Source organism: Anomaloglossus baeobatrachus, chromosome 1 (genome assembly GCF_048569485.1).
Source record: "Anomaloglossus baeobatrachus isolate aAnoBae1 chromosome 1, aAnoBae1.hap1, whole genome shotgun sequence".
NCBI classification, from domain to species: domain Eukaryota; kingdom Metazoa; phylum Chordata; class Amphibia; order Anura; family Aromobatidae; genus Anomaloglossus; species Anomaloglossus baeobatrachus.
This window is the reverse complement of record NC_134353.1, coordinates 686705807-686730515: the sequence shown is the minus strand read 5'-3', so window position 1 is coordinate 686730515 and position 24709 is coordinate 686705807. Positions and strand designations below refer to the sequence as shown.

The window sequence follows — 24709 nt, the reverse complement described above, 5'->3', positions numbered from 1 at the left end:
ATTGGAAAAAAGGTTTTAAAAATATAAGAAAAAAAATAAATAAAAAACCCCACAAAAGTTCACATCACCCCCTTTTGCTCATTGAAAATAAAACAATAAAAAAATATACATATTTGCTATCGCTGAGTTCAGAATTTTCCGATGTATTAAAATATAAAATAAATTAATCTGATTGATAAACAGTGTACCGGAAAAAAATAAAAAATGCAGAATTAGTTTTTTGTGGCAGTCGCAACATAACAATGAAGTACAATAAGAGGCGATGAAACATCACATCTACACAAAAATTGTACCAGTAAAAACAATCAAAGGCACGATTCCCCGGTCCTTTTCAGGATCTTCTCTAAAAAAAAAGCACCAAATGCACAAACGAGTGTTAACTAACAGAAAGCACCAACAAGCATTTGCCATTCTGTAAAGTTGTCTTTTTCTGTAGGATCTGGAAACCACTAGTCTAGCAGAAATCTTGCAGAGAAAACAGGCATCTGTATCATAATCCCCTCTATTTCAGAGGAGAGACCAGCTGAGAGAATGGTGCTTAGCTAAAGAGGTGAGGATTAGCTCACCTGGCCCCTCGTGCCGGCAGAGCAGCAGGTTGCCTTCAAACCAGAGATTGCTCTGATCTCCTCTAAACCCAGCATTAAAAGGATAGCAAATCTAGCAGTAATGCCGTCTACGATTATTCAGATATTCAATGTTTGCAGACATCTCGCAGAGCTGCTGATTCTGATTGGAGTTTAGAGACAACGAGGTGCACAAAGACTAGTTTATTTTGCACCTATTAGACTAATGATTTAACAGAAGCAGATTTATGGTTTACATGAAACATAGTTTTTAGGAAAAAATATATATTGCGTACAACGATGCATTTTATTTAAAAAGCCACATTCTTTTTATCAACATTTCTTGAGTCCCTGGCTAAACAAAATAGTATGAGACCACTGCCAGACAGGGCTTAATAATGCGTCACATTCAAGGGAATCTGCCTCTAGGTTTATGCTTCCCCATCTACGCATCTGATTGCTGCAGTTTTGATACATTCACTGTTTTAATTGCTGCAGATCTTGCAGTTCTCTGAATGTTGGGCTCTGTATAGCCACATCCACACTACTGATTGGCAGCTTTCTGCCCATATACAGTGTGCACAGAAAGATGCCAATCACTGGTGGGGGCAGGGTTATTCATCATTATATATCCAGCTGCCAGATTGTCCAGCATATTCATTTGCTCTGTATAACTGCTAGATCTACTGCTGTCAAAACGACCGCAAACAGCTCAGTAAGTGACATATCGCTGGAATTAGGGTCTCTGTGTCTACATTTTGCCGCTCGCAAAATATGTGATTTAAGGGAATCTGTCACTAGGTTTTTGCCACCTAATCTAAGAGAAGCTTAATGTAGGGGAAGAGACCCTGAATCCAGCGATGTTTCACTAAGGGTACCGTCTCACTAAACGACGTACCAGCAATTCCGACCATGATACGACCTGGTCAGGATCACTGGTACATCGCTACATGGTCGCTGGTGAGCTGTCAATCAGGCAGATCTCACCAGCGACCAGCCACCAGCGACTCTGCGCTTGGTAACCAGGGTAAATATCGGGTAACTAAGCAAAGCGCTTTACTTGGTTACCCAATATTGACCCTGGTTACCAGCGTACACCGCCTAGCACTGGCTCCCTGTATACGTAGCTAGGGTACACATCGGGGTACTAAGCATAGCGTTTTCCTTAGTTTCCCGATATTTACCCTGGTTACATGTGCAGGGAGGCAGCGCTAAGCGGTGTATGCTGGTAACCAGGGTAAATATCGGGTAACTAAGCAAAGCGCTCTGCTTAGTTACCCAATATTTACCCTGGTTACCAGCGTACGCTGCTTAAACAGAGTCGGTGCTCGTTGGTCTCCCGCCGTCAAACACGCCGATGTGTGCTGCACAGCGGGAGACCAACAAGAAAAAATGAACTAGAACAGTGTGTAACGATTAGCGATTTCACAGCAGGGGCCAGGTTGCTGCTTAGTGTCACACACAGCGAAATCGCTGAAGAGGTCACTGGTACATCACAAAACCTGTGACTCAACAGCGATCTCACTAGCGATCTCGCTATGTCAGAAGTACCCCTTACTGAGCTGCTTAGTGTAGTTTTGATAAAATCACTGATTAATCAGCTGTAGATTATCATTACAGGATTACTCATGCTGCCAGGTAGTCCAGCATATTTATGAGCTCTGTATAACTGCTAGATGTGCAGCAGAGAAAACATTGATTTTATCAAAAATGACAGCAAACAGCCCAGTAAGTGACACATCGCTGGAATCAGGATCTCTGCCCCCCTACATTATGCTGCTCTCAGATGAGGGAGCAAAAACCTGGCGACAGATTCCCTTTAAGCTTTAGTTACACAGTGATTTTTCAGGGCGTGACTACAAACTAAACATTTATCCGATACATTGACCTAACCAATTGTAGTAATTGCAATAATGCCTTCCATTTATCACATCACGTGGTATAGCACAGCCAATCAGAAAGACTATTGTAGCCTGTATAAAAGCAGAGGAATGCAGCAGCTGTGTTGGGGTGAATGTGGATAGTGAGAAGATATCACAGTTCAACAGTTCAGCAATAGAGATAGGGAGTAAAAGCCATAAAAGACTGAATAAACATTACAGATAGTGTTTAACAGCTCAGCAGTGAAGGACATTTACCACCTGTTTACGGATAGCTTTGTAAGGAGGTCCTAGGAGATCTCGCAGTGTTATAACGCTCGTTTCTGTGCTGTTGAACTACTTGTGATTCACCATGAATCAAATTTACCCCCAAAATTATAGAATTGACAAATTCAAATATCAAAGGATTAGCTGATCTCTAATCCTTCCATCCATACGGATTAGTAATCAGTTTCCGTGATATAGTCCACCCCTACCAGCCAGTCCTGACCATTATCTGCATGCAATGTCTATGCTGATGTAGCGCCTCGCTCGCCCCCCTCCAGTCCGAATGTAATTTCATGTAATGTTTGACACTACTCTTTTTTTTTCTAAATCCAAACCTAAGAGTTTTTAGCGTAGACCCGGCATTATTGTTACCATCAGGAACGTTTCATTACACTTTGAATTGCTTTTACTGTTTGTAACATCCAGTGCTCGGGGAAATTAGAGGGAATAGATCATTTTAATGGCCAGGAAAAGTCCTACAGAAAGATACCGTTAGGTTGTAAAACATTTTATGGGCCTAAGAATGATATGCACGGGTATAAAAGAGAACTGTAGTGGTCATTTGTGATGTGTCAGATGACAGCCGCGTCTCCTGCCATAGGATATCTTACATTCCCTTTATTGTGAAAGAAAAGAAAAAAGCCACTGTATGTTTATCCGCTCATATGGTCTAGTGTGTTCCTTTAAGAAGCTGTGACTTGTATATTCTTGTTATTGTGATCTATAAAGCCCCTTGCGCGCCTCTCGTCCCCTGCCGCTAACGCATCCTTCCACATATCCCATCATTCCCTCGGCTTTCCCTGCTGTCTTGTTTTGTCAATTGTTTCCTTGCTTTTATGTGAAAGGATATAATGATATCTCTCCTCTCTCTGCCCATGCAGAAGATAGCGTTATAACACAAATAATTCTTTGTTTTCCGCTCGGCACATAGGGTCTGGCTTTTTGACATCTTCTAGTTGTTGCTTTGTAATAATCATCTGTCATGTTGCTTTATGCACCCCTCCTAAATGTCATCCTTAACAACTGTAAGGGGCGAGCCGTGCTCCAAACAGAAATCATGAAAGGCTACACCCCCTTTATGTGCATTGTCAGGGAATTGAGCAGAATTATTTTAGTATCCTCTAGGGCCACGGCTTATCAAACACTGAGGATCCCTCCAGACAGACAAATAATAGGAGTTTTTTCCTTATCAGCTGTACAGAGTGCAGTGATAAAGTTGAGGTTAAATTATTGTAACATGTTCCAGAGCGCTTGCCAGCTCCTGGTGCCGAATTGATACGAGGCCACAATCATCCTTCCTCATTTTCCTTTGTTATGATTTTGGACTCATGTTGTCAAAGCTCAACAGCCAGTTTAGGGGTGGTGAACATGGGCAACTGCAAAATCCTTCCCTCCACAAAGGCATAGATAAGAGGTGTATTGAAGGGGTCGTGCCCTGCATGTTATTTAGTGTGCTTTTATGAAAATCTGCTGCTATTCAGATTGTTTTGTTTTCACATCTTTTCGTTTGTTTCTGTTTTTATATTGTTACCTTTTTGTTTTTTTGTTCTTCAACATTTTGCTTTTTGTGGGTTGCAATAAAGATGAATGGAGTTGGGAGCTAATTTAACTTGTGTTTGATGCTATTGTGTCATGCTAGATATGGGGAAATACTGAGCAAATGGCAAAAAGGGATTGGAGGAAAAAGGGAAACCCTGTCTCTAGGGAAGGGAAAAATGGTGACCCCTGGTAAAACCTTCCGCTGGCCCCTGACTCAGCTGACCTCCCTAAATACGTTCTGCACCTATGCGCCGAGCAGGATACCTAGGCCCTGGCTAACCCTGAAATAGGCTTTAGGCCAGAGTCACACTTGCGTATGACTCGGAGAGTCTCGCATCGGCATCACCCGACACAGGAGCCAGTCAGCTGCATAGAAATACATGCAGCTGAGAAGTTCCTGTCCATAGAGTGTGCGGCCGCCCCAGGTGATCCCGATACGAGAATCGCTAAGTCATACGCAAGTGTGACTCTGGCCTTAGGCAGTGACTGGATGAGATGAGCATTAGTCAACCCCATTAAGTCCTAAAGAACACACAAGGAAAACAAACAGGGAAATTCAAATGGACAACTTATCTCCACAATGAGTTTGGGAGAATAACAGCAACTTACAACAAGGTGTCTCCACAAGTGATTCCAAGACGACTGCTTGCAATCTGGACAGCATAGGAGTAAAACTCCTTCAAAAGCAACAAACTATGGGGAAATGCAAGTATATATGAACACAGGGAGTGGAAATGAAGATTTGCATCTGAACTGCCAAGATATCTGCTGGGTACTAAAAGGGTAATAGTTAACATTTATGGAATTCAATACACACCAGAGAAGAATGAATGAAATATTAGTAATTTGTGTAGCCAAATGCAACGACGTTCTGCTGCCGCACAGCACAGAGTTGTCTGTCAATTGTGATGCACCCGTGTGTTACTGTTGCTGTGGCTCTGGAGACTATGTCCGGATTTCTTGCTACTGCACATGTGCAAGCGCTGGAGACTAAGTCCTATCTTGGAGCCATTGCACATGTGCGGGTGACATCATCGCTGACACGAGGTCACATGTCTCTGACACCTTCTAAGCTGATTGGCCACTGGTCATGTGCTTGTGACACGTGGTCACATGTCTCTGACACCTTCTATGCCGATTGGTCGCTGGTCATGTGCTTGTGACGCTTTGCTCGGTGATAGGCCAGTGTGACGTCATTACTGTCATTCTGGCAGCGGATTGGCTCTGGTGTCCTCCATCTTGGATGAGGCACAGAGTCTATATAAGACCCTGACGCACGCCGCCCGGCGCTCAGTCCTCTTGGTTCATGCATGAGGATAGACGCCCTGTGCACGTCCCCCTAGGCATCTCTCTGTCTATGTTAGGTGAGCGCTACCGGCAGGGTAGCGTTCTTATACCTTACAGCTTCGGCTGCAGTCCGTATCCTTACCTTTTAGTGGAGCGGACATAGGCAGGTGCCTGAGGCACATGGTCCGGCTGGGCCTTGTGATTCTACTCGTAGGTGGACGTTGCCGCTAGGGTAACATTCCTTATACTGCGTCTGGCAGTTGTTCGTATCCTTGCACACTAGGGGAGCGAACAGAGGTAGGAGCTTTGTGCAGCTTATGCTGCTGTCCGTCTCTTTTGCACCACTAGAAGAGCGGACCTAGGCAGGTGCCATATCTAGTGGTTCGTGTCCTCGCACACTAGTGGAGCGAACGCAGGTAGGAGCTTTGTGCGGCTTACGCTGCTTTCCGTCTCCTGGCACCACTAGAGGAACGGACCTAGGTAGGTGCCACTTCACACTCACTGCTTTTGTCTCTGTGATCTTTAACAGAGACCATTCCACACACCCTCCAAGTACGGGAGGAATTGCTTGATTTTCTAATTATATTCCTCTGTGAGTTTAACAGAGGTATTGCACTCTGCACTTGTGCTATTATTTTTTACAGTGGCACACTTATATACCCCTTATCCTCTGCCATACTCTGCAGCAGAGTCTTTGCACGGTGGACCCTGACTGTCTGACATTCCTTTAGGTTTTATTATCAGACAGCCCCCCGTAACACCGTGACAGAGTGTTCTCCATAACCACTCATAGCTCTGCTTGTTTTTTTCTTAAAGGAGTTATCCAGTCTAAAATGACAAGTCAGTAGTCACTCTATTCGCACACTGTGCACTGTGAGGATTCTCTGCTGTCAGCCCCGGGAACAGCATTCACATGGCACAAGTATGCAATATGCATACTTCTGGCCAGATCTCGACTAGACTGCAGATTTGTGAGAACAGGTTGTAATTTGTAGTATACAGGAAGAAAAAGATTTTTCCACCAGCAGGAGCAAAACTGTAACAATGCAGTGACCTGAGACGAATCTGCATAACTAATTATACGCTAAATAGCTCCAGATCAAATTTATGTATGAGATAGCCAGGATGATTGTCTATAAAATGAAGGTAGTCTCATGCTCAAAGTTGTGGATGGTGAGATATGGAGCCTGAAAGTCAAAAGGTCAAAACATTGTTACCCTTTTGTTCGCCAGTGTATTTAATCTTTTATGCAGCTTGTATAGGGAGATCTGGTGCTTTCTTTTCTCATGGCTATGTGTTCACCCGTGGAATGCTGATGAACCATACAGGAAGAACTATACTATTACAGACCCAAGATAGTTGAGGGTCCTGTTGGAAATTTTACATTGGAGCCTACAATATTCAGATTACGCCACTAGGCAGGAGATCACTTTATGAACATTAATACGTTTCTTTTGTTTGTCATGTCTCATTTTAGTGGTTTTCTCATATAATGCCCATCTCGTCTCATTGCTGCCTCAGTTTAAGCCCCGATTCTCTATCACACTAACAATTTCTTATTATGTCTTCAGCTCGTCTGATTTTATTATCCTCACTATTATCTGATAACATCGTCATTTCCTTTATAATATGCCTGTGGAATCTGATAACTCCATCACTTTCCACGCTAGGATCATCATCCCATGATAACATCATGTTTGCTGTATTAACATCACTTCTTAAAACGATAACATCGGCTGACATTGATTCCGTGTTGTTATCCACACTTAGGATTGCTTTATGAATACAGAAGAAGGTGCAGATTAAACCTTGGCTGGTATCAATGCACCATAATCAATGTTGCGGTGATAACCTCCAATGCTTAATGCTAAAAGACTACGCAATGTTGTCAGATCTTATTGCATTGTTTTGCTTGTAATGGTATAAAGTCACTACATTACCAACTGTTCCTTAGCTTTTAAAAGAAATGAATTTTCGATGTTATTTGCAGTTAATGAAGCATGCACGGTGAGTGTCACCTTATATCAGATGCTTTGTGTGCTGCTCTCTTACCAGCGCTGTTCTGATTAGGCTGAAAGCCTATCTACAGTTGGAACGTGTGTTTGTTAAGAGCTTGGTCTTAGCGTTGTTTTAGTACTAAGGAGAATTCTCCCTTCCGATATACAAATTCTTGACTTTAAATAATCAAGTTGGTCTATTGCTGTATGGTATATAGGCAAATAGAGATCAACCCCTAGTGGTAGCAACACAAACCAATTATTTATGCTAAAGCAATTATTTATGCTGTTAGTTTTACATAAAACAAAGGAGAATTTCCACACTAATTAATATTTACCATGAGAATATATATATATATATATACACTGACAAGCAAAAGGGTAACAATGTCTTGAACGTTCGACTTTCAAGCTCCATATCTCACCATCCGCTAAAGCTTCAAACATAAGACTACTTTCATTTTCTGAAAATCAATCATTTTGGCTATCTCATACATAAATTTTACTTGGAAGTATTTAGCATATGATCATTTATGCAGATTCTTGTTATGTCGCTGTTTTGCTCCTAAAAATCAAAATTTTTACTATTTTGTTAGTATTTTGAAAATCCACCTTTGACTTTCAACACTGCCGAATCCTTCTAGGCATGTGCTTGATCATATTCAAGCAGGTCTCAAGAGAAATTTTGTGCCCAGGTCTTCTACATGTTCGCAATGATGATGCACACAGGTCGACTCACTTGTGTATGTCTACAGCATTTCTTTCATCTCTACCCAAAAGTGTTCAATTGAGTTGAGGTCTCTGGACTGTGGGAGCCACTCCAACACCTCAACTTCATTGTCATTGATCCATTTTTTCGCCAATCTTGACGAATGCTTCATATCCTTGTCATGCTGGAACACTATACATTATACATACATGCTATACATGCCTTAACATTAGACTGCATATTCATTATTACAGATTCCCTTTAAATAAAATCCAGCCTCCTATTAGTTCAGGCATTCTGGGAAGTTCCATAGACAGCTTGCAAGTGTTTTGGTTGCAACGTGCTTTCGGTGCATACAAAACACTATGTTGTACAGTACAAGCACCGTGGATGGAATTTATAGAAATCCTATGTCCACTCTGCTTCTTTTTTCCGCAGCGTAAACTGTCCTATGGGGCGACTTTCCGAGCCACAGCATGCCAATTTATGCTTGCGGAGATTAAAGTGTTCTCGGACAACACAGTGAAAATCTGCTGCGCCCAGAACTCTGATCTTGGGCACGGACGCTGCATCCTTCCTCAGAGAATACTTGCATCTCCACAAGAGAAGACACGCAGTCTAGAATACAGCGTGTCTGGATCATGGGCACGTACATCTAGTGTTCGATTGGGTTAAGATCAGAACACATATTTGGCCACAAAATCACTTTTAACCTCTTCTTCTTTAAAAATGCAATAGCTTCACTCACACAATCGTGTAAGAGAAAAATATTAAAGAGGTGGTTCATTAGTTGGACAACCCTTCCTTATTCCCTATGTTTCCCCCATAAAAATAACAAAGCCTAAACTCACCTCCGGTGCCAGTAAAGGTTCCAGCGATGTTGAAACTCGCGTTCCCAGGGCTCATGTGACTTTATGACAGCCAAACCCCGCAACCAGTCAGCGCTGGCTTCCATCCTTTCTGTTCGTATGGATAATATTTTTGTACAATATCTTTAAATGGCACCAGGATACAACAGAATGGACATATATTCGGATACTGATCTCCAACTGGATGCAGAAACGTGGGGAGAATCATTGACACACGTTGGATGCAGGTCACCTCTAAACATCCTCATTGGATGATGACGGTGTAACAATTATTTTTTAGAAAACCAGTCTCCGTGTGAAGTTAGTTTCTTCTGTGACTTTATGAGTGTGTACTTTCCTTTTAATATGAATAAAACATTGTATATTTCATTATGCAAGGTTAGGCAAAAACCCATTTCTGTCATATGAGACTGACACTTTGATGCAAGTTGCACAGGATGCCAATCCTCGTATTTATTTACATATTTAATCATGTAAATATGTTAGAAAATGGAAATATATTTCCTTGGATAAGAAGATTTTTACTTTGGCCTTAGGAATTTGTGAATATTTATTTAGAAATTAAGAGAAGCATTCGAGTTAGAGATGGTTAAGTCTCTTATCTTCAGCCCCATTCTCCTCTATAGTTTCTTTATATAAACATAAGCTTTTCCGGTTCACCAGTCCAAAACTGAACCTCACCAGGGCACATTGGAAATTTTGCAGATGCCAAAGAACAAGACTTCCCAAAGTCACTTTGCCTCCAAATAGATGGCTGCGTTGCGAGATCCGCAGCTGTGTGATTGATGCCTGCACGTAATTTACATGCTTTCAATTCACAAACCAGGCACCGGCCTGCTTGCTTGTTTCACAGACAGAAGAGAAAATGATTGCATTAATTGTAGACCTCCAGTTGTCATGATAAATGTACGGGACTAGATGTGAAAGCGCATTTCCGACGCCTTGTTTGGAATCATTCCGATTTTTGTGGCTTGCGCTCCTTTTTTTTTTTTGTATATGAAAATTTCATTTTTATTGATTCTGACCATTTAAAAAACACATGATTAAAAAGTGAACCCTTCAGCAGTCAGTTTGCCCGCCACTGAGCAGTAATAATACCGTCTGATGGCTAACATATGTCTGTTGTGTGCGCCTAATAAACTATTCCTTCTTATCTTTTGGCAGAGATAAATTCTATTTTAATGATGTGTCATTTTGATGCAGTTAATCTTCATGCTCAGCTGTGGCTGGCAATGCTCCGCTGACCCGTTCTTTGTTTTGCAGAGTGTGTATATTAATTAAACATCGCCATTCTTTTTGGATTTCACTTGTAACAACTGACCTGTAATCAAATTGTTTGTGCGCCTGCTTTTAGCACCACGGCTTAGCGGATGACATGGTTTCATCTCAATTTACTGGAGATTACATATGAAATTTTAATGTCCTGCTATCTTATATGGCGAGCCTATAGGATTTATCTCATCAGATCAGTGTACGTGATTGTAAAGTCCATTTATATGGCAAATGATATTGCGGATTTACTAAGTGGGGGTCACAACTATCAAAATGATGCGTTTCCCCCTCTTTAGGCTGAGCAAGAGTAGAAAACCTAGTAATAGGTCAGATTACATTTTTCTGTTTCAGTCTATTTGCAAAGTGGTGACTTATGATCAGAAACAATTACCCACAAGATTTATTTGAAGGATGATGTTTTTTGTAGGATGTGGGAGAAATGTTCATTTTTATAGGTAATCAGGTGGAAACGCCGTCTAACAGAACTCTGCAAGATTCATTTGACCTTTTGATTTATATTTCGAGCTGTCTTACATTGGGAATTCAGTTTCTTAGCGGTAGCGGTTCATGGCCACGGCTAGGGAGAACAGTGGGTTATTATGCTGTACAATGAGAACAGCCATCTATTTTACAGCTCCAAATGCTTTGCCTACGAGCTCTGGGTCAAAAACAAGTATTTTATTTTCTTTTTTTAGGTTTATTTAGAATAATAAAATAGGTATAGACTACATTTATTTTCTTTCACTAGTATAATACAAACATCAGGGGTGTATCAAAAACACACAGGAAGCCCCAAAGCATAAGCTGGATTGCGTCTCCACTCCAACATGACCACTTTTAGCAACAAGTTGGAAAAATGTAAATCTTATGGTTATTTTGATCTCTGCAGTGTCGCCGTACAGGAATACTGCACACAGCAATGTCACAATAGTGGGATAATACAAACAATGAAGTCATAGTAAACAGTGATATCATAGCAAAAACAATGCACAAAGTGGGGTCATGGTGCAGGCACTTTCCACTAAGTGATATTACAGAGTGTGAATTATATACACAATGATGTCACATGTCACATACGTACCGCACCGTAATAGCCTAGTAAATGTTTCATGCACACAGAAAAAGTGTAATGCAGTGACAACACAGAAATAATGTAAAACACTAATGCTGCAGAGGAGAGAGAAAGCAAAATGTATATGAAAGTATGAGACTTGGTAGTAAAACTTAACCCCCTCCCTTTTCATGAACATTAAAGGTTTACTCTGGGGAGAAAAAAAAAATCTTCTATTGTCCATGCCCTCAGAAACTATAATGATAAGATGCGCAGTACAGTTCTATTATCCTTACAACATCTGTAATTCAGTGTGACAGCACCTCTTGGTGCTCCCCCTCCCTTCTGGGATGTTATATCACACATCAGGAGTGTGTTGCTGTTCCCAGCTGTTAGTATCAGCCATCTCCCTGATAATATCTGCTTCTCTACAGTCCAAGAACAGGGGGTGTGGTCACGCCCCCGCCATGCTCCCTCTTCTCCAACAGAGTACCCCTTTAAATCCAGCTAAAAGTGCCAATGCTAATTATTTAGTGTGTGTGGGGGCTCTTGACTCACACCCAAAAGATAATGCCAAGAGGGGGAATGATCTTGCAGATTGAGTGTATAAGCCTGATTCATTTGCTTCTGTCGAAGATAAGCCTCTGGCAGCGGTGTTCTCCCTTCTCTTGTATTGGGCGATTCAAGGGATGACTACAATCTAAGGTGTATTGGCCTCTTTAGGGTGGGGTGAATTCAAATTTCTACACTCCAATCCATTGTCATCAATTTGTGAGTGGAAAGAATTCCACTGAGTTGTGGGACCAAAGATGATTTGTTATACCTGCAATCTCAGACATTACAATCATGCCCAACATATTCCGCAGGTCTGTTCAGAGATTGTCATTATTTCTTATTATTCCCTATTTCATCTGCATTAAATCTAAATTTATAGAGAACCAGTCATCCTTAAAGTATATTAATGGAGGGTATTCGGCTTGCCACGCAAACAGGGTCCGTATAGGTGTGATCTGCAGATGTCGTGGGTTAGGGGCTTTGTTCAGATTCATAGAATTTTGGGTGAGGTCTGTATTAACTTTTCTAAAAGATTTGGCAAATAAATGTATAGTAACATTCACCTCCTCGCGGGTGTGTGATTTCTTTACATGTTTTTGATACCTACTGTTTGTGGTTTTTTTACCCTTTTGTACAAAAAAAAATGAATGAAAATGAAAAACCTAAAAAAAGTTTGATCCAGAGGTAAAAGCTGAATACTGAATTGAGAAATATCAGGCACTTTATATCACAGCGTATTCCTGCGTGTTACAGACGAAGTACCTTATCTCAGGCCCACGTAGTTTGAGAACACCCATCATAGTCCTCCGAGACAAATAACTTTTATGGCAAGAATAAAACCGTCCCAGACACATTGTAAAGACTAATAGGACAGAATGAGAGATAAGCCATAAACTTTTTTCTGTCCTTCTGTCCATAAACAGTTTCATATACAACATCTGTATCTACTTCTTCCATATCTCTTATTTTTTTGCTGTGGAAGATCAGCCGCCCCTTTGTAAGGCAATATCCCCCATGTTGAAATAGTTCCAACTTCCCAAGAAACCAATCATTTGTGCAGTGATCTGAAGCTTAGCTGACAATCACGGAAGATGTTTCCAGGTCTGGCTCTATTAAGCTACCCGGTGGATTGTCACTTACGTTCACAGAAATCGTTTCTGGCGGAGGTAGAATGCATACAAGTATTGGACTACTAATCAGGCTCCATTTTATGTTCACAATTAGTGATGTGCTTTAAATGATCATTATATTGATTTATTTGATGGCCCAAGGAGAAATGCAAATCACAATTGTAGTTAGTAAAGTATTCAATGTGTGCATCTGGAATACATATTCATGGCTTTTACCATTGAATTGATTCTTCAGCTAATTTTACTTCATGAAAAAATGTGCTTGTCATTTGGGTTTTAGCCCCTTTGGTTGACCTACATACTTGGATAATTCGGTGTAAATGTAGCATAAATACCACCGCTACACCTACATACCACCATGGCAGCTCCACTACATTCACATGAATTTCTCCGGTGCAGCATCGGCACAGGCAGGCTTCATTTATGGATGTAACTGTGCTTGGAAGGGGGCAACACTCAGTGCCAAGACCCTTTCATTCTATTGATTGTGAGGTCCCGGGGGTCAGACCCCCCCATTGATCATACATTGATGGCCTTTCTTAAAATAGGCTAACAATTTAAACACAAAGAAATCCTTTTTAAGAGTACTCATTTATCTTTTCCTTAAAAGTGTACAATTTACTAAATGGGTCTCCTACTATAACTGCTGTTTTGCAGCTTATTAGCAGTTTAGTATAAATTAACTACAAATAATATATTTGGGGTTGTTTTTTTGTTTTTTTTTTACAAACAATGGATGATAGTAGCTTCCAACCTCTCAGCACATGCTCTCGGCCTGGCCCACTCTGCTTGTTTTCTGAATGGGGATATAAGAGTAGGGATCAGTTCACACTGAGTTTATTTACACGGATTTTGGAGTAGACTCTGCTCTAAAATCATCACCAAATACTGCTTTCGGCCTCTTTCACACGTCCGTGCAAAACACACACGTTTTGCCCGGTCTACCGGTCTATAGTGCAGGTGCATATGTGCGTGCATGTGTGTGTGTGTGCGTGTGCTATCAGTGTGCTATCCGTGTGACATCCACATAGCACACTGACAGCATAAACTTCTATATTTACCTGTACTTGGTGCTGCTTTGTCTGGCGCTGCTGCTGCTTCCGGTCCTCGGTGCAGTGCATATGCAATGAGCATAATGAGCGGGGGTCAGAAGCAAGTGACAGCAGGCCTGGAGACATCAGTGGTGGAGACAGGCGAGTATAGTAAAGCATTTTATTTCACAGACACATCTTTTCTCCGGTACGTGTCACACTGATGTCACACGGAGCACATCAGTGTGCGGGCTGTGTGACATCCGTGCTGCCGGAGAAAAACAAACATGTCTACTTGTGGAGCACACGGACACATGAATGCTCCACATGGACATACGGTCCATGTGAAAACACAGACGTGTGTGCAGACCCATTGATTTTAATGGGTCTACATGTGTCCGTGTCTCCAGTATGTGTGGAAACGGACGTCATACATACCAGGCACGGATGTATGAAGGGGGCCTTAAATACTCTTTCCACAAGCATCCTATTGATTTAAATGGAAAACATGGCTATGGTGCAAATGATGGTGGTATATTTTTTCCATGGCTTTCTTTTTCACATGCACAAAAAAAACAAATATTAACTGGTCAGAGATTTTTGCTTTAAAAAAAAGACTCCAAATTTTACCAATGAATAAAAAGCAACAAAAAATTCCACAATATACAGAACATGCTACTCAAATACTAAACAATAGGGCTACGTGCTCACGTTGCGTTCTGCCGTGACAAATATTCTGCACTATTTTGTTACTGCATGTGCGTTTCAAAACGCAGCTGAAAAACTGCGTTTTGGATGTATTTTGAAAGCAGAATGGATGCAGATTTCATGCGCTCTTGATACTTGATCAGCCATAGACAGAGTGGGAAAAGCATCCAAAACGCACAAAAGAAGTGACATGTTGCTTTTTAGAACGCAATGTGTGCATGGAGTTTGCTAAATTCTCATAGACTTTGCTGGGGATGCAGAACACATGCGTTTACACTGCAGTTTAAAACGCTGCGTAAGCGCATGAAAAAAATGCAACATGCGCACATAGCCTAATCATTACTCTTTATTATGTGGTTTTTGGACATTAATTTTTCAGCTACAATAAATCCATGTGAAAACTCAACGTGAACTTCCTCACAGCCACTTGCAGGCAGCATCTACCCTGGAAACTGTAGAATCGGGCATTTAAATTCCTACTGTCTGATCCCTTTCTCCCGGCATCATCTGTCAGGGGAGTTGGGAGGTCCGCAGCCGATATTATTCTTATGTGTATGGGAGCATTCAGTTCACTATAAAAGAATTTAGATTGTGTAATTTTGTCAAGACACGGTTATCATTTCTGGCTTTAACCATGGTTGTATTCACCCGTGCCTGGCTCCCATGAGTATTTGTTAGCGTTTTTTTACATGGACAGATACATTTCTGATGGACAATATACAAAGTTGATCCATGCTTATTTTACATGCAGCAATAATCTAAAGGCTGCTTTACACGCAGCAACATTGCTAGCGATGTCGCTCGTGAAAGCACCCGTTTGTGCATCACGGGCAAATCGCTGCCCGTGGCGCAAAATATTGCTAGTACCCATCACACGAACTTACCTACCTAACGTCGTCGCTGTGGCCGGCGAACTGCCTCTTTTCTAAGGGGGTGGTTGGTGCGGCGTCACAGCAACGTCACATGGCAGGCATCCAATAGAAGCAGAGGGGCGGAGAGCAGCCGCATGAAAGTCACTCCCACCTCATTGCCGGAGGACGAAGGTACGACGTTGTTCGTCGTTCCTGGGGTGTCACACATAGCGATGTGTGCTACCTCAGGAACGGCGAACAACCTGCTTTTTAAACGAGCTACGACATTTGGGAAAGGAACGATGTGTCAATAATCAACGATTTGGTAAGTATTTTGTATCGTTAGCGGTCGCTCGTACGTGTCACATGCAATGACGTCGCTAACGAGGCCGGATGAGCGTCACGAATTCTGTGACCACAACGACATCTCGTTAGCAATGTCGTTGCGTGTAACGGGGCCTTTAGTTGTGCAAATAGTACAGGGGCAGACAATATTTGCTTTGCGTTATTCTCTGCAGCACAACCCCGTTCCTTATGAGATGTACTGCCGACAAATAGATGGGATCACAGGACAAATAAGCATTCCCATGAACATGTTTTCTGCTGATCGTTGACCTTTGTAAAACTTTCCAACTTGATTACTTTAATCTTTATTGTAAATAGTAGGATATTCTGAAGATAACTTATGGTTTATCTCAGTAGTCATCTGCCACCTGAATATTTCCATTGCTTTTTACATGAACTTATCTTGATTTTCTTATGGAGACAAACCCGACAGCTAAATATTCCCAGTACCATGAACCATATGGCATTTTATGCCTATGAACGTGAATTGCCTAAATCCAGTTTATTAAACTCTTCTCCTAAAATAATTTTTTGGATCTGTCATTTGAAGAGTATGGATGTCACACGTCCATTATGTACCAAGCATTTGTAAGGGTTACAGCCACACATCGCACATCATGCCTACCTGTGAGTGACATAGGAATGAATTTACAGCCCTCCATGTCTTGGTGTTCATAAGTGGTTGCACTACATTGCACATTGTATCACTGGTGAAATTTATAATGCATCTACATGGAGGAATATTTTTTTTTTTGTTTGCATGCATAATTTAGTACACTTCATACATTTTTAACAATTTATGAGATCACAAGGAAGCGCTGGGATTAGGAAATAGAAGCAAACACTACGAAACATGTCACACATGCAGCGTGTCTATATTCTCGGGTTTATATCCGTAGAGATGACCTATACAATAATTACATTATCATCTTGCACTACAAAATGCATTAAGAGCCCATATCATCAATGTGTGCATTCCTGAATATGAAAAATGTTCTGGAGTCTCAGCTCTTTACATTTGCAGCATCTTATTCTAGTATTAAATGGAAATGTCTTTTGGAAGATATAAAAAGCGTAATATTGATACAGTATCTATTACCCTCATAACATTGGGGTGATTCTACTCCTCTCAATTATCTTCTAGGCTGGGGCTCATTGATGGCTACATCAGAAGTCAAATTTAGATTGGTCATGCCGCACAACATCGCTTACTCCCGTCACACATACTTACCTGATTAGCGACGTCGCTGTTGCCAGCGAGCCGCCTCCTTTCTAAGGGGGGCGGTTTGTTTGGCGTCACAGCGGCGTCACTAAGCAGCCGCCCAATAGAAGCTGAGGGGTGGAGATGAGCGGGCCGAACATCCCACCCACATCCTTCGTTCCTCATTGTGGGCGGCCGCAGGTACGATGTTGTTCCTCGTTCCTGTGGTGTCACACATAGCAATGTGTGCTTCCGCAGGCACGACGAACAACCGGCGTCTTGCAACAGCAACGATAATCAGGATTACAATGACTGGACAACTATGAATGATATGGTGAGTAATTTTAATCGTTAACGGTTGTTCGTGCGTTTCACACGCAACAACGTCGCTAACGAGGCCTGATGTGCGTCACGAATTCCGTGACGCCAACGACAACTCGTTAGCGATGTCGTTGCGTGAAAAGCCCGCTTTAGGGATCGTTCAAGGAGAGATAAGGGTTACAAACCCTGGCGTTAGAAGGTCTGCAATTTATTCTGCAGTAGATTGCAAATGTATTGGGAAACAGAGGCAACAGAATTTAATTATAATGCATAGAAGCTACAGAATGTGTAGCGATTCATAGAGTGTACAGAAGAATGTATTGCGATTCAGTGTACAGAATGTATTGCGATACATAAAGACTACAGAATGTAATTATGATACATAGAAGCTACAGAATGTATTGCAATTCATATAGTGTACAGAATGTATTGTGATACACAGAGGCTACAGAATGTATTATTATTCCTACAGGCTACTGAATGTTTTATGATACATAGAGGTTACAGAATGTATTATTACTAATGATGATAATAATAATAATAACAATAATAATAAAAATATTTATTCACGTATATTGCACGATTAATTCCACAGCACTTTACATAGATCAGCATCACTGTCCCTATTGGGGCTCACAATCTAAAGTATGGCTTTAGAGTGTGGGAGGAAACTGGAGAATCCAGAGCAAACCCACACAAACATGGGGAAACATACAAACTCCTTGCAGATGTTGTCTTGCAGATGTTGATAAATATAGGCTACAGAATGTGTTGTGATCTAAAAAGTCTATAGAATATATTGTCATACCTACAGGCTACTGAATGTTTTATGATACATAGAGGTGTCACACTGTGACTATCAAGATCCCACCAGACACCATGGAACCCACGACCAGTGCCTCCACAACAGGGTACACCAGGGACACAGTAACAATCAAGGGCCCTAGTTACAGGTATAAGGGAGCGGCGACACCTCCTACACTGACCTGAGGCTGTACCCTGAGCTTCCTAATGTCCCTATATGGGTTCTTTTACCCTGTTGTCAATCAAGTTCCTAGTCCCTCAATAGCCCTGAACTCACCCTCACTAGTGAGGTGGCCAGCAAGAGCACTAGTCTCACCTCTGCAATAATAAAACACGAGGAAAGGAAGACAAACAGGGAAATAGACAAAAAGAATAAGCACAACTTTACAGCTGCAGCCAGACACAAGGACCGCAGCATACACTGCTTCCACTATCAGGACTACACCAGCAGGACTACACCAACAGCAGGGCTCCAGTAGCTACCAGAGAAACCTTCATCTCCGTAGCTAATATAAGAAAGTGGCTTCTCTGTAACCAGTATCATGTGCTGTAAATGTGCCTACTTAAAGGAGATGAGTGTGGTCACAAAGCGGCTACACATGAGAAGCAGCCAGAAGCTGCTAGCAAGGAAAACTGACATTAACCCTTGGTGCACCGGTATCAAATCAGTCACAAGTCTCCAAGTGATGGGAAACCATTGTGACAACAGGCTACTGAATGCATTGTGATACATAGAGTGTACAGAATGTATTGTGATACATTGAGTGTACAGAATGTATTGTTATTCCTACATTATTTATTGTGATACATAAGGACTAGATAATGTATTGTATTACGTAGAGCCTACTAAATGTATTGTGATACATATAGTGTAAAGAATGCGTTGTGATTCAGAGTGTACAAAATGTTTTGTGATACATAGACTACAGAATGCATTGTGTATTGTGATACATAGAGTGTACAGAATGTATTGTGTGTATTGTGATACATAGGGTGTACAGAATGCGTTGTGATTCAGAGTGTACAAAATGTATTGTTATTCTTACAGAATGTATTGTGATACATAGAGTGTACAGAATGTATTGTTATTCCTACACAATGTATTGTATACATAGAGTGAAATTGTCTCTCCAGGACTGGAGACAAACTCTAGCGCAGCGCCACCTATTGGAAGTAGCAATCCTAAAAGTTAAATGTGGATTTTTAACAATCCTTTACATATAACTTAGGATATATATGCCATATCAGAATCCCAATTTCCAGACACGGTGTTTCGGGGTGCTTGCCCCTCGTCAGTGCAAAGTATGGAGTGTCTGATCTGGCTCATGAGAAGCTTTGTGGGGACCACGGGGGAACACTATTCTCCTTATGGAGACTTTGCAAGCCAGTCTGGCTTCCAGTAAAGTAAGGGGACTTATAGCTGCCATGCCCCTCTGCAAAATATTCAAGTTGTCTCTCCAGGACAGGACACAAACTCTAGCACAGCGCCACCTATTGGAAGTAGCAATCCTAAAACTTAAATGTGGATTTTTAACAATCCTTTACATATAACTTAGGATATATATGCCATATCAGAATCCCAATTTGCAGACACGGTGTTTCAGGGTGCTTGCCCCTAGTCAGTGCAAAGTATGGGGTGTCTGATCTGGCTCATGAGAGTACATAGAGTGTACAGAATGTATTGTGATATATAGAGTGTACAGAATGTATTGTGATTCAGAGTGTACAGAATGTACGTATTGTTATTCCTACAGAATGTATTGTGATACATAGAGTGTACAGAATGTATTGTGATACATAGAGTGTACAGAATGTATTGTGATACATAGAGTGTACAGAATGTATTGTGATACATAGAGTGTACAGAATGTATTGTTATACATAGAGTGTACAGAATGTATTGTTATACATAGTGTACAGCATGTATTGTGATATATAGAGTGTACAGAATGTATTGTTATTCCTACACAATGTATTGTTATAGAGTGTACAAAATGTATTGTGATACATAGAGTGTACAGAATGTATTGTTATACATAGAGTGTACAGAATGTATTATGATACATAGACTGCACAGAATGCATTGTGATACATAGAGTGTACAGAATGTATTGTTATGCATAGAGTGTGCAGAACGTATTGTTATACATAGAGTGTACAGAATGTATTGTTATACATAGAGAGTACAGAATACATTGTGATACATAGAGTGTACAGAATGTATTGTTATACATAGAGAGTACAGAATGGATTGTGATACATAGAGTGTACAGAATGTATTGTGATACATAGAGTGTACAGAATGTATTGTGATACATAGAGTGTACAGAATGTATTGTTATACATAGAGTGTACAGAATGCATTGTGATACATAGAGTGTACAGAATGTATTGTTATACATAGAGAGTACAGAATGTATTGTTATACATAGAGAGTACAGAATACATTGTGATACATAGAGTGTACAGAATGTATTGTTATACATAGAGTGTACAGAATGTATTGTTATACATAGAGAGTACAGAATGGATTGTGATACATAGAGTGTACAGAATACATTGTGATACATAGAGTGTACAGAATACATTGTTATACATAGAGTGTACAGAATGTATTGTTATACATAGACTGCACAGAATGCATTGTGATACATACAGTGCACAGAATGTATTGTGATACATAGAGTGTACAGAATGTATTGTTATACATAGAGTGTACAGAATACATTGTGATACATAGACTGTACAGAATGTATTGTTATACATAGAGTGTACAGAATGTATTGTTATACATAGAGTGTACAGAATGTATTGTTATACATAGAGTGTACAGAATGTATTGTTATACATAGAGTGTACAGAATGTATTGTTATACATAGACTGCACAGAATGCATTGTGATACATACAGTGCACAGAATGTATTGTGATACATAGAGTGTACAGAATGTATTGTTATACATAGAGTGTACAGAATGTATTGTGATACATAGACTGCACAGAATGCATTGTGATACATAGAGTGTACAGAATGTATTGTTATACATAGTGTACAGAATGTATTGTTATACATAGACTGTACAGAATGCATTGTTATACATAGTGTACAGAATGTATTGTTATACATAAGTGTACAGAATGTATTGTTATACATAGATTGTACAGAATGCATTGTTATACAGAGTGTACAGTGTATTGTGAGACATAAAGGATACAAAAGCTAAACTCCAGAGAAATGTTGATGAAACCCTGTTTCATTGAGAAATAAATGCATTTAATGAACATATCCTCTATTAGGTTCACACATTAGAAAAGAAATTGAGGTGAATTTTAATGAAACTTGTCATGGACTACGATCAGTGGTGAAGGCTGGGGAGGACCCAGTAGGAAATGACTGATCCGATGCAGAAAAGAATGGTCATGGATTGCAGCCAATTAGAAGTGACTTATTAACCATTTCATTTCTATGTTCCTTATCAACTAAAGAAAAGAATATTTTTTTGCAAGTAGTTTGGATTTTGAGTGTTCTCATATTTTGCTATGATGGTGTGCTGTGAGATGTGCTGCTTACTCAGTTGTGGACTGTTTATTGGATGCTCTATCACTTTTAATATCCTTCAGACTTTACTGCTTGGAGTGATATAATTTCCTATCAGCATGTCTTTAAAGGAAAGCAAATTAAATTCTGTCAAGCATGTTTAAGACGTAACATTGTCTGTTTTATCTCTAGGACTTGTGCAAGCAGCGAAACCGAGAGTGAGGCAGGAGATTATATGGACCAGCAATATGATGATCTTAACAACAAAATGAATTCTGTAACAGACCCGACAGGGTTCCTAAGGATGGTGAACAGAAACAACACCTTCAACAGGTAGGGGGCGCTGCAAGTGCGTGAGCGGTGCGGCGTGCATGGGCTGCACATTAAGCAGGGCAGTGTAATTCAGTTGCAGGATTTTGTCAGCTCTGACCGCTCTATCCCCCTGATACGAGTTTCAGTGCAAGTCAATTAGTGGAGACATTTTGCAGCTACACAGGATCTGCACTCTATAAAATGCAAATGTTATTATTATGAAATTGTTCTTTATCGCAACTATTATGAGAGTTCTGCATAACTCACCATGGAACTTAATTGGCTTCTTTGAGCAGATCTAATTATCCATAGAGCAGCAATCTGTTCTGCTCCCTCATATTTTATATTACAACGGGTGAGGACCGACCCTTCTCTCCCTTCTCGGAGACTGGTGAATCTGTGGGATTTCTGCCTGGTATGGAAAAATGAACCTTCAGTATAAGACATAGACTATCCAATAGGTAATGTCATTTTTATCACGTAGGATATTACTATAACACTTGGGCCATAGTGCAGTCATCCCTGGATCCCAAATACTACTTTACATCCAATTATTCTTCACATATTATTACAATGACATATCTTGCAGTTTTATTATTACAATGTAAAATAATAAATTACATTATGGCACCATGTGAACAAGAAAAATCTAAGCACAGTAAATACTATTATGTAAAAAAAAGACCAAAATATTCTAGGAGTGATATCTTTATTGGTTAACGAGTCTAATGATCATGCTTCTGTGATCTGAAAGTTTGAAGGTATCATTTCAGACATTAAAGGGGATATTTGGGACTTTTATATTGATGACCTAGGATACCTAGCAAAGTTTAGTAGCATCTGCAAATATTGAAGTTCTACTCTCTATGCCCCCTACTCCTTCATTAATAAATATATTAAAAAGAAGAGGGTCCAATACTGACACTTGTGGTACCCCACTGTTAACTGTGACCCAGTCCCAGTATGTTCCATTACTAAACACCCTGAGTTTCCTATCACTGAGCCAGTTCTTAATCCAGTTAAATATATTTTCCTGTATTCCCATTATTTTCATTTTATGTACCAACCTTTTGTGTGGCACTGAATCAAACGCCTATGAATAGTCCATATAGACAACATCCACTGCATTTCCCTGGTCCAGTCTGAAACTTACTTCCTCATAGAAGCTGATCAGATTAGTTTGACAGAACTGATCCCTCAAAAACTCATGTTGATACTCAGTGTACCCACAAGAGAAATTAACATGTTGTGGATTTGAAACGCAACGCAGGTCAGTTTACACTGAGTAAAGAACAAGCACAGATTTCTATAAATCCCATTCATTTTGCTGGAACTATAGGATGCTGCATTTTTGATGCTGTGAAAATACGCAGATAGGCTTTTATTATTGTAGTATTTAATCAGTAGTCACAACCTTAGATCATTAAGATCTTAGATCGTTATCTATCTATCTATCCCTCTATCTATCTATGTATCTATCTATCTATCATCTATCCCTCTATCTATCTATCTATGTATCTATCTATCTATCTATCTATCTATCTATCTATGTATCTATCTATCTATCTATCTACCCATCTATCTATCTATCTATCTATCTATCTATCCCTCTATCTATCCCTCTATCTATCTATCCCTCTATCTATCTATCCATCTATCTATCTATCTATCTATCTATCTATCTATCTATCTATCCCTCTATCCATCTATCTATCCCTCTATCTATCTATCCATCTATCTCTCTATCTATGTATCTATCTATCCCTCTATCTATCCATCTATCTCTCTATCTATGTATCTATCTATCTATCTATCTATCTATCTATCTATCTATCCCTCTATCTATCCCTCTATCTATCCCTCTATCTATCCCTCTATCTATCTATCTATCCATCTATCTATCTATCTCTCTATCCATCTATCTATCCCTCTATCTATCTATCTATCTATCTATCTCTCTATCCATCTATCTATCCATGCTAACAACACATAACTGTGTATGCTTTGTCGATAGCTGATGTTCTATGATATGTTACTAGGATAACACTATTTTTACCTTGAAGATGTCGGCTAATAAAAATGACATCTTTAGAATATTAATTAGCATGGCTGGTTCTGAAGTTGCCGGCCTAATGATAACAGCTTTTCACTAATGAATTACTACAAGGTGTGTTTTAATGTGTTTATTAGAAATATTGTTTTCCTTCTGTCCTTTACAAATACAAATTGAAATGAATCTATAATGACTGTATTGAAGTAATGACTATGTGTCGGGCCCCGAGACGATAACGCAAGGCTGCTTTCTCATAGGATCAGTTTAATAGGTCTTATAAGTTATCATACAAATATTTTTCTCTCTTGTACTTTGGGAATAAGACGTCTTGTACTGAGGTTTCAGCAACCAATTATCCAGCCTCTATTGTGGTTTATATGAGATGGAGAATAAGGCCGAGTTGTGTGTTCTGTGCTCCCCATTGAGA

At 40.2% G+C, this 24709-nt stretch overlaps 1 protein-coding gene across 2 annotated transcripts in view; it reads left to right on the top strand.

Annotated features, from left to right (window-relative positions):
- Positions 1 to 24709, top strand: part of TTC28 (tetratricopeptide repeat domain 28) — a 672774-nt gene that overhangs the window by 471238 nt on the left and 176827 nt on the right. For both annotated transcript variants that reach the window (XM_075320126.1, XM_075320118.1), the window contains exon 12: positions 22110 to 22250. In XM_075320126.1, the coding sequence (XP_075176241.1) occupies positions 22110 to 22250 (141 nt within the window). The remainder of the gene's footprint in view (positions 1 to 22109; positions 22251 to 24709) is intronic.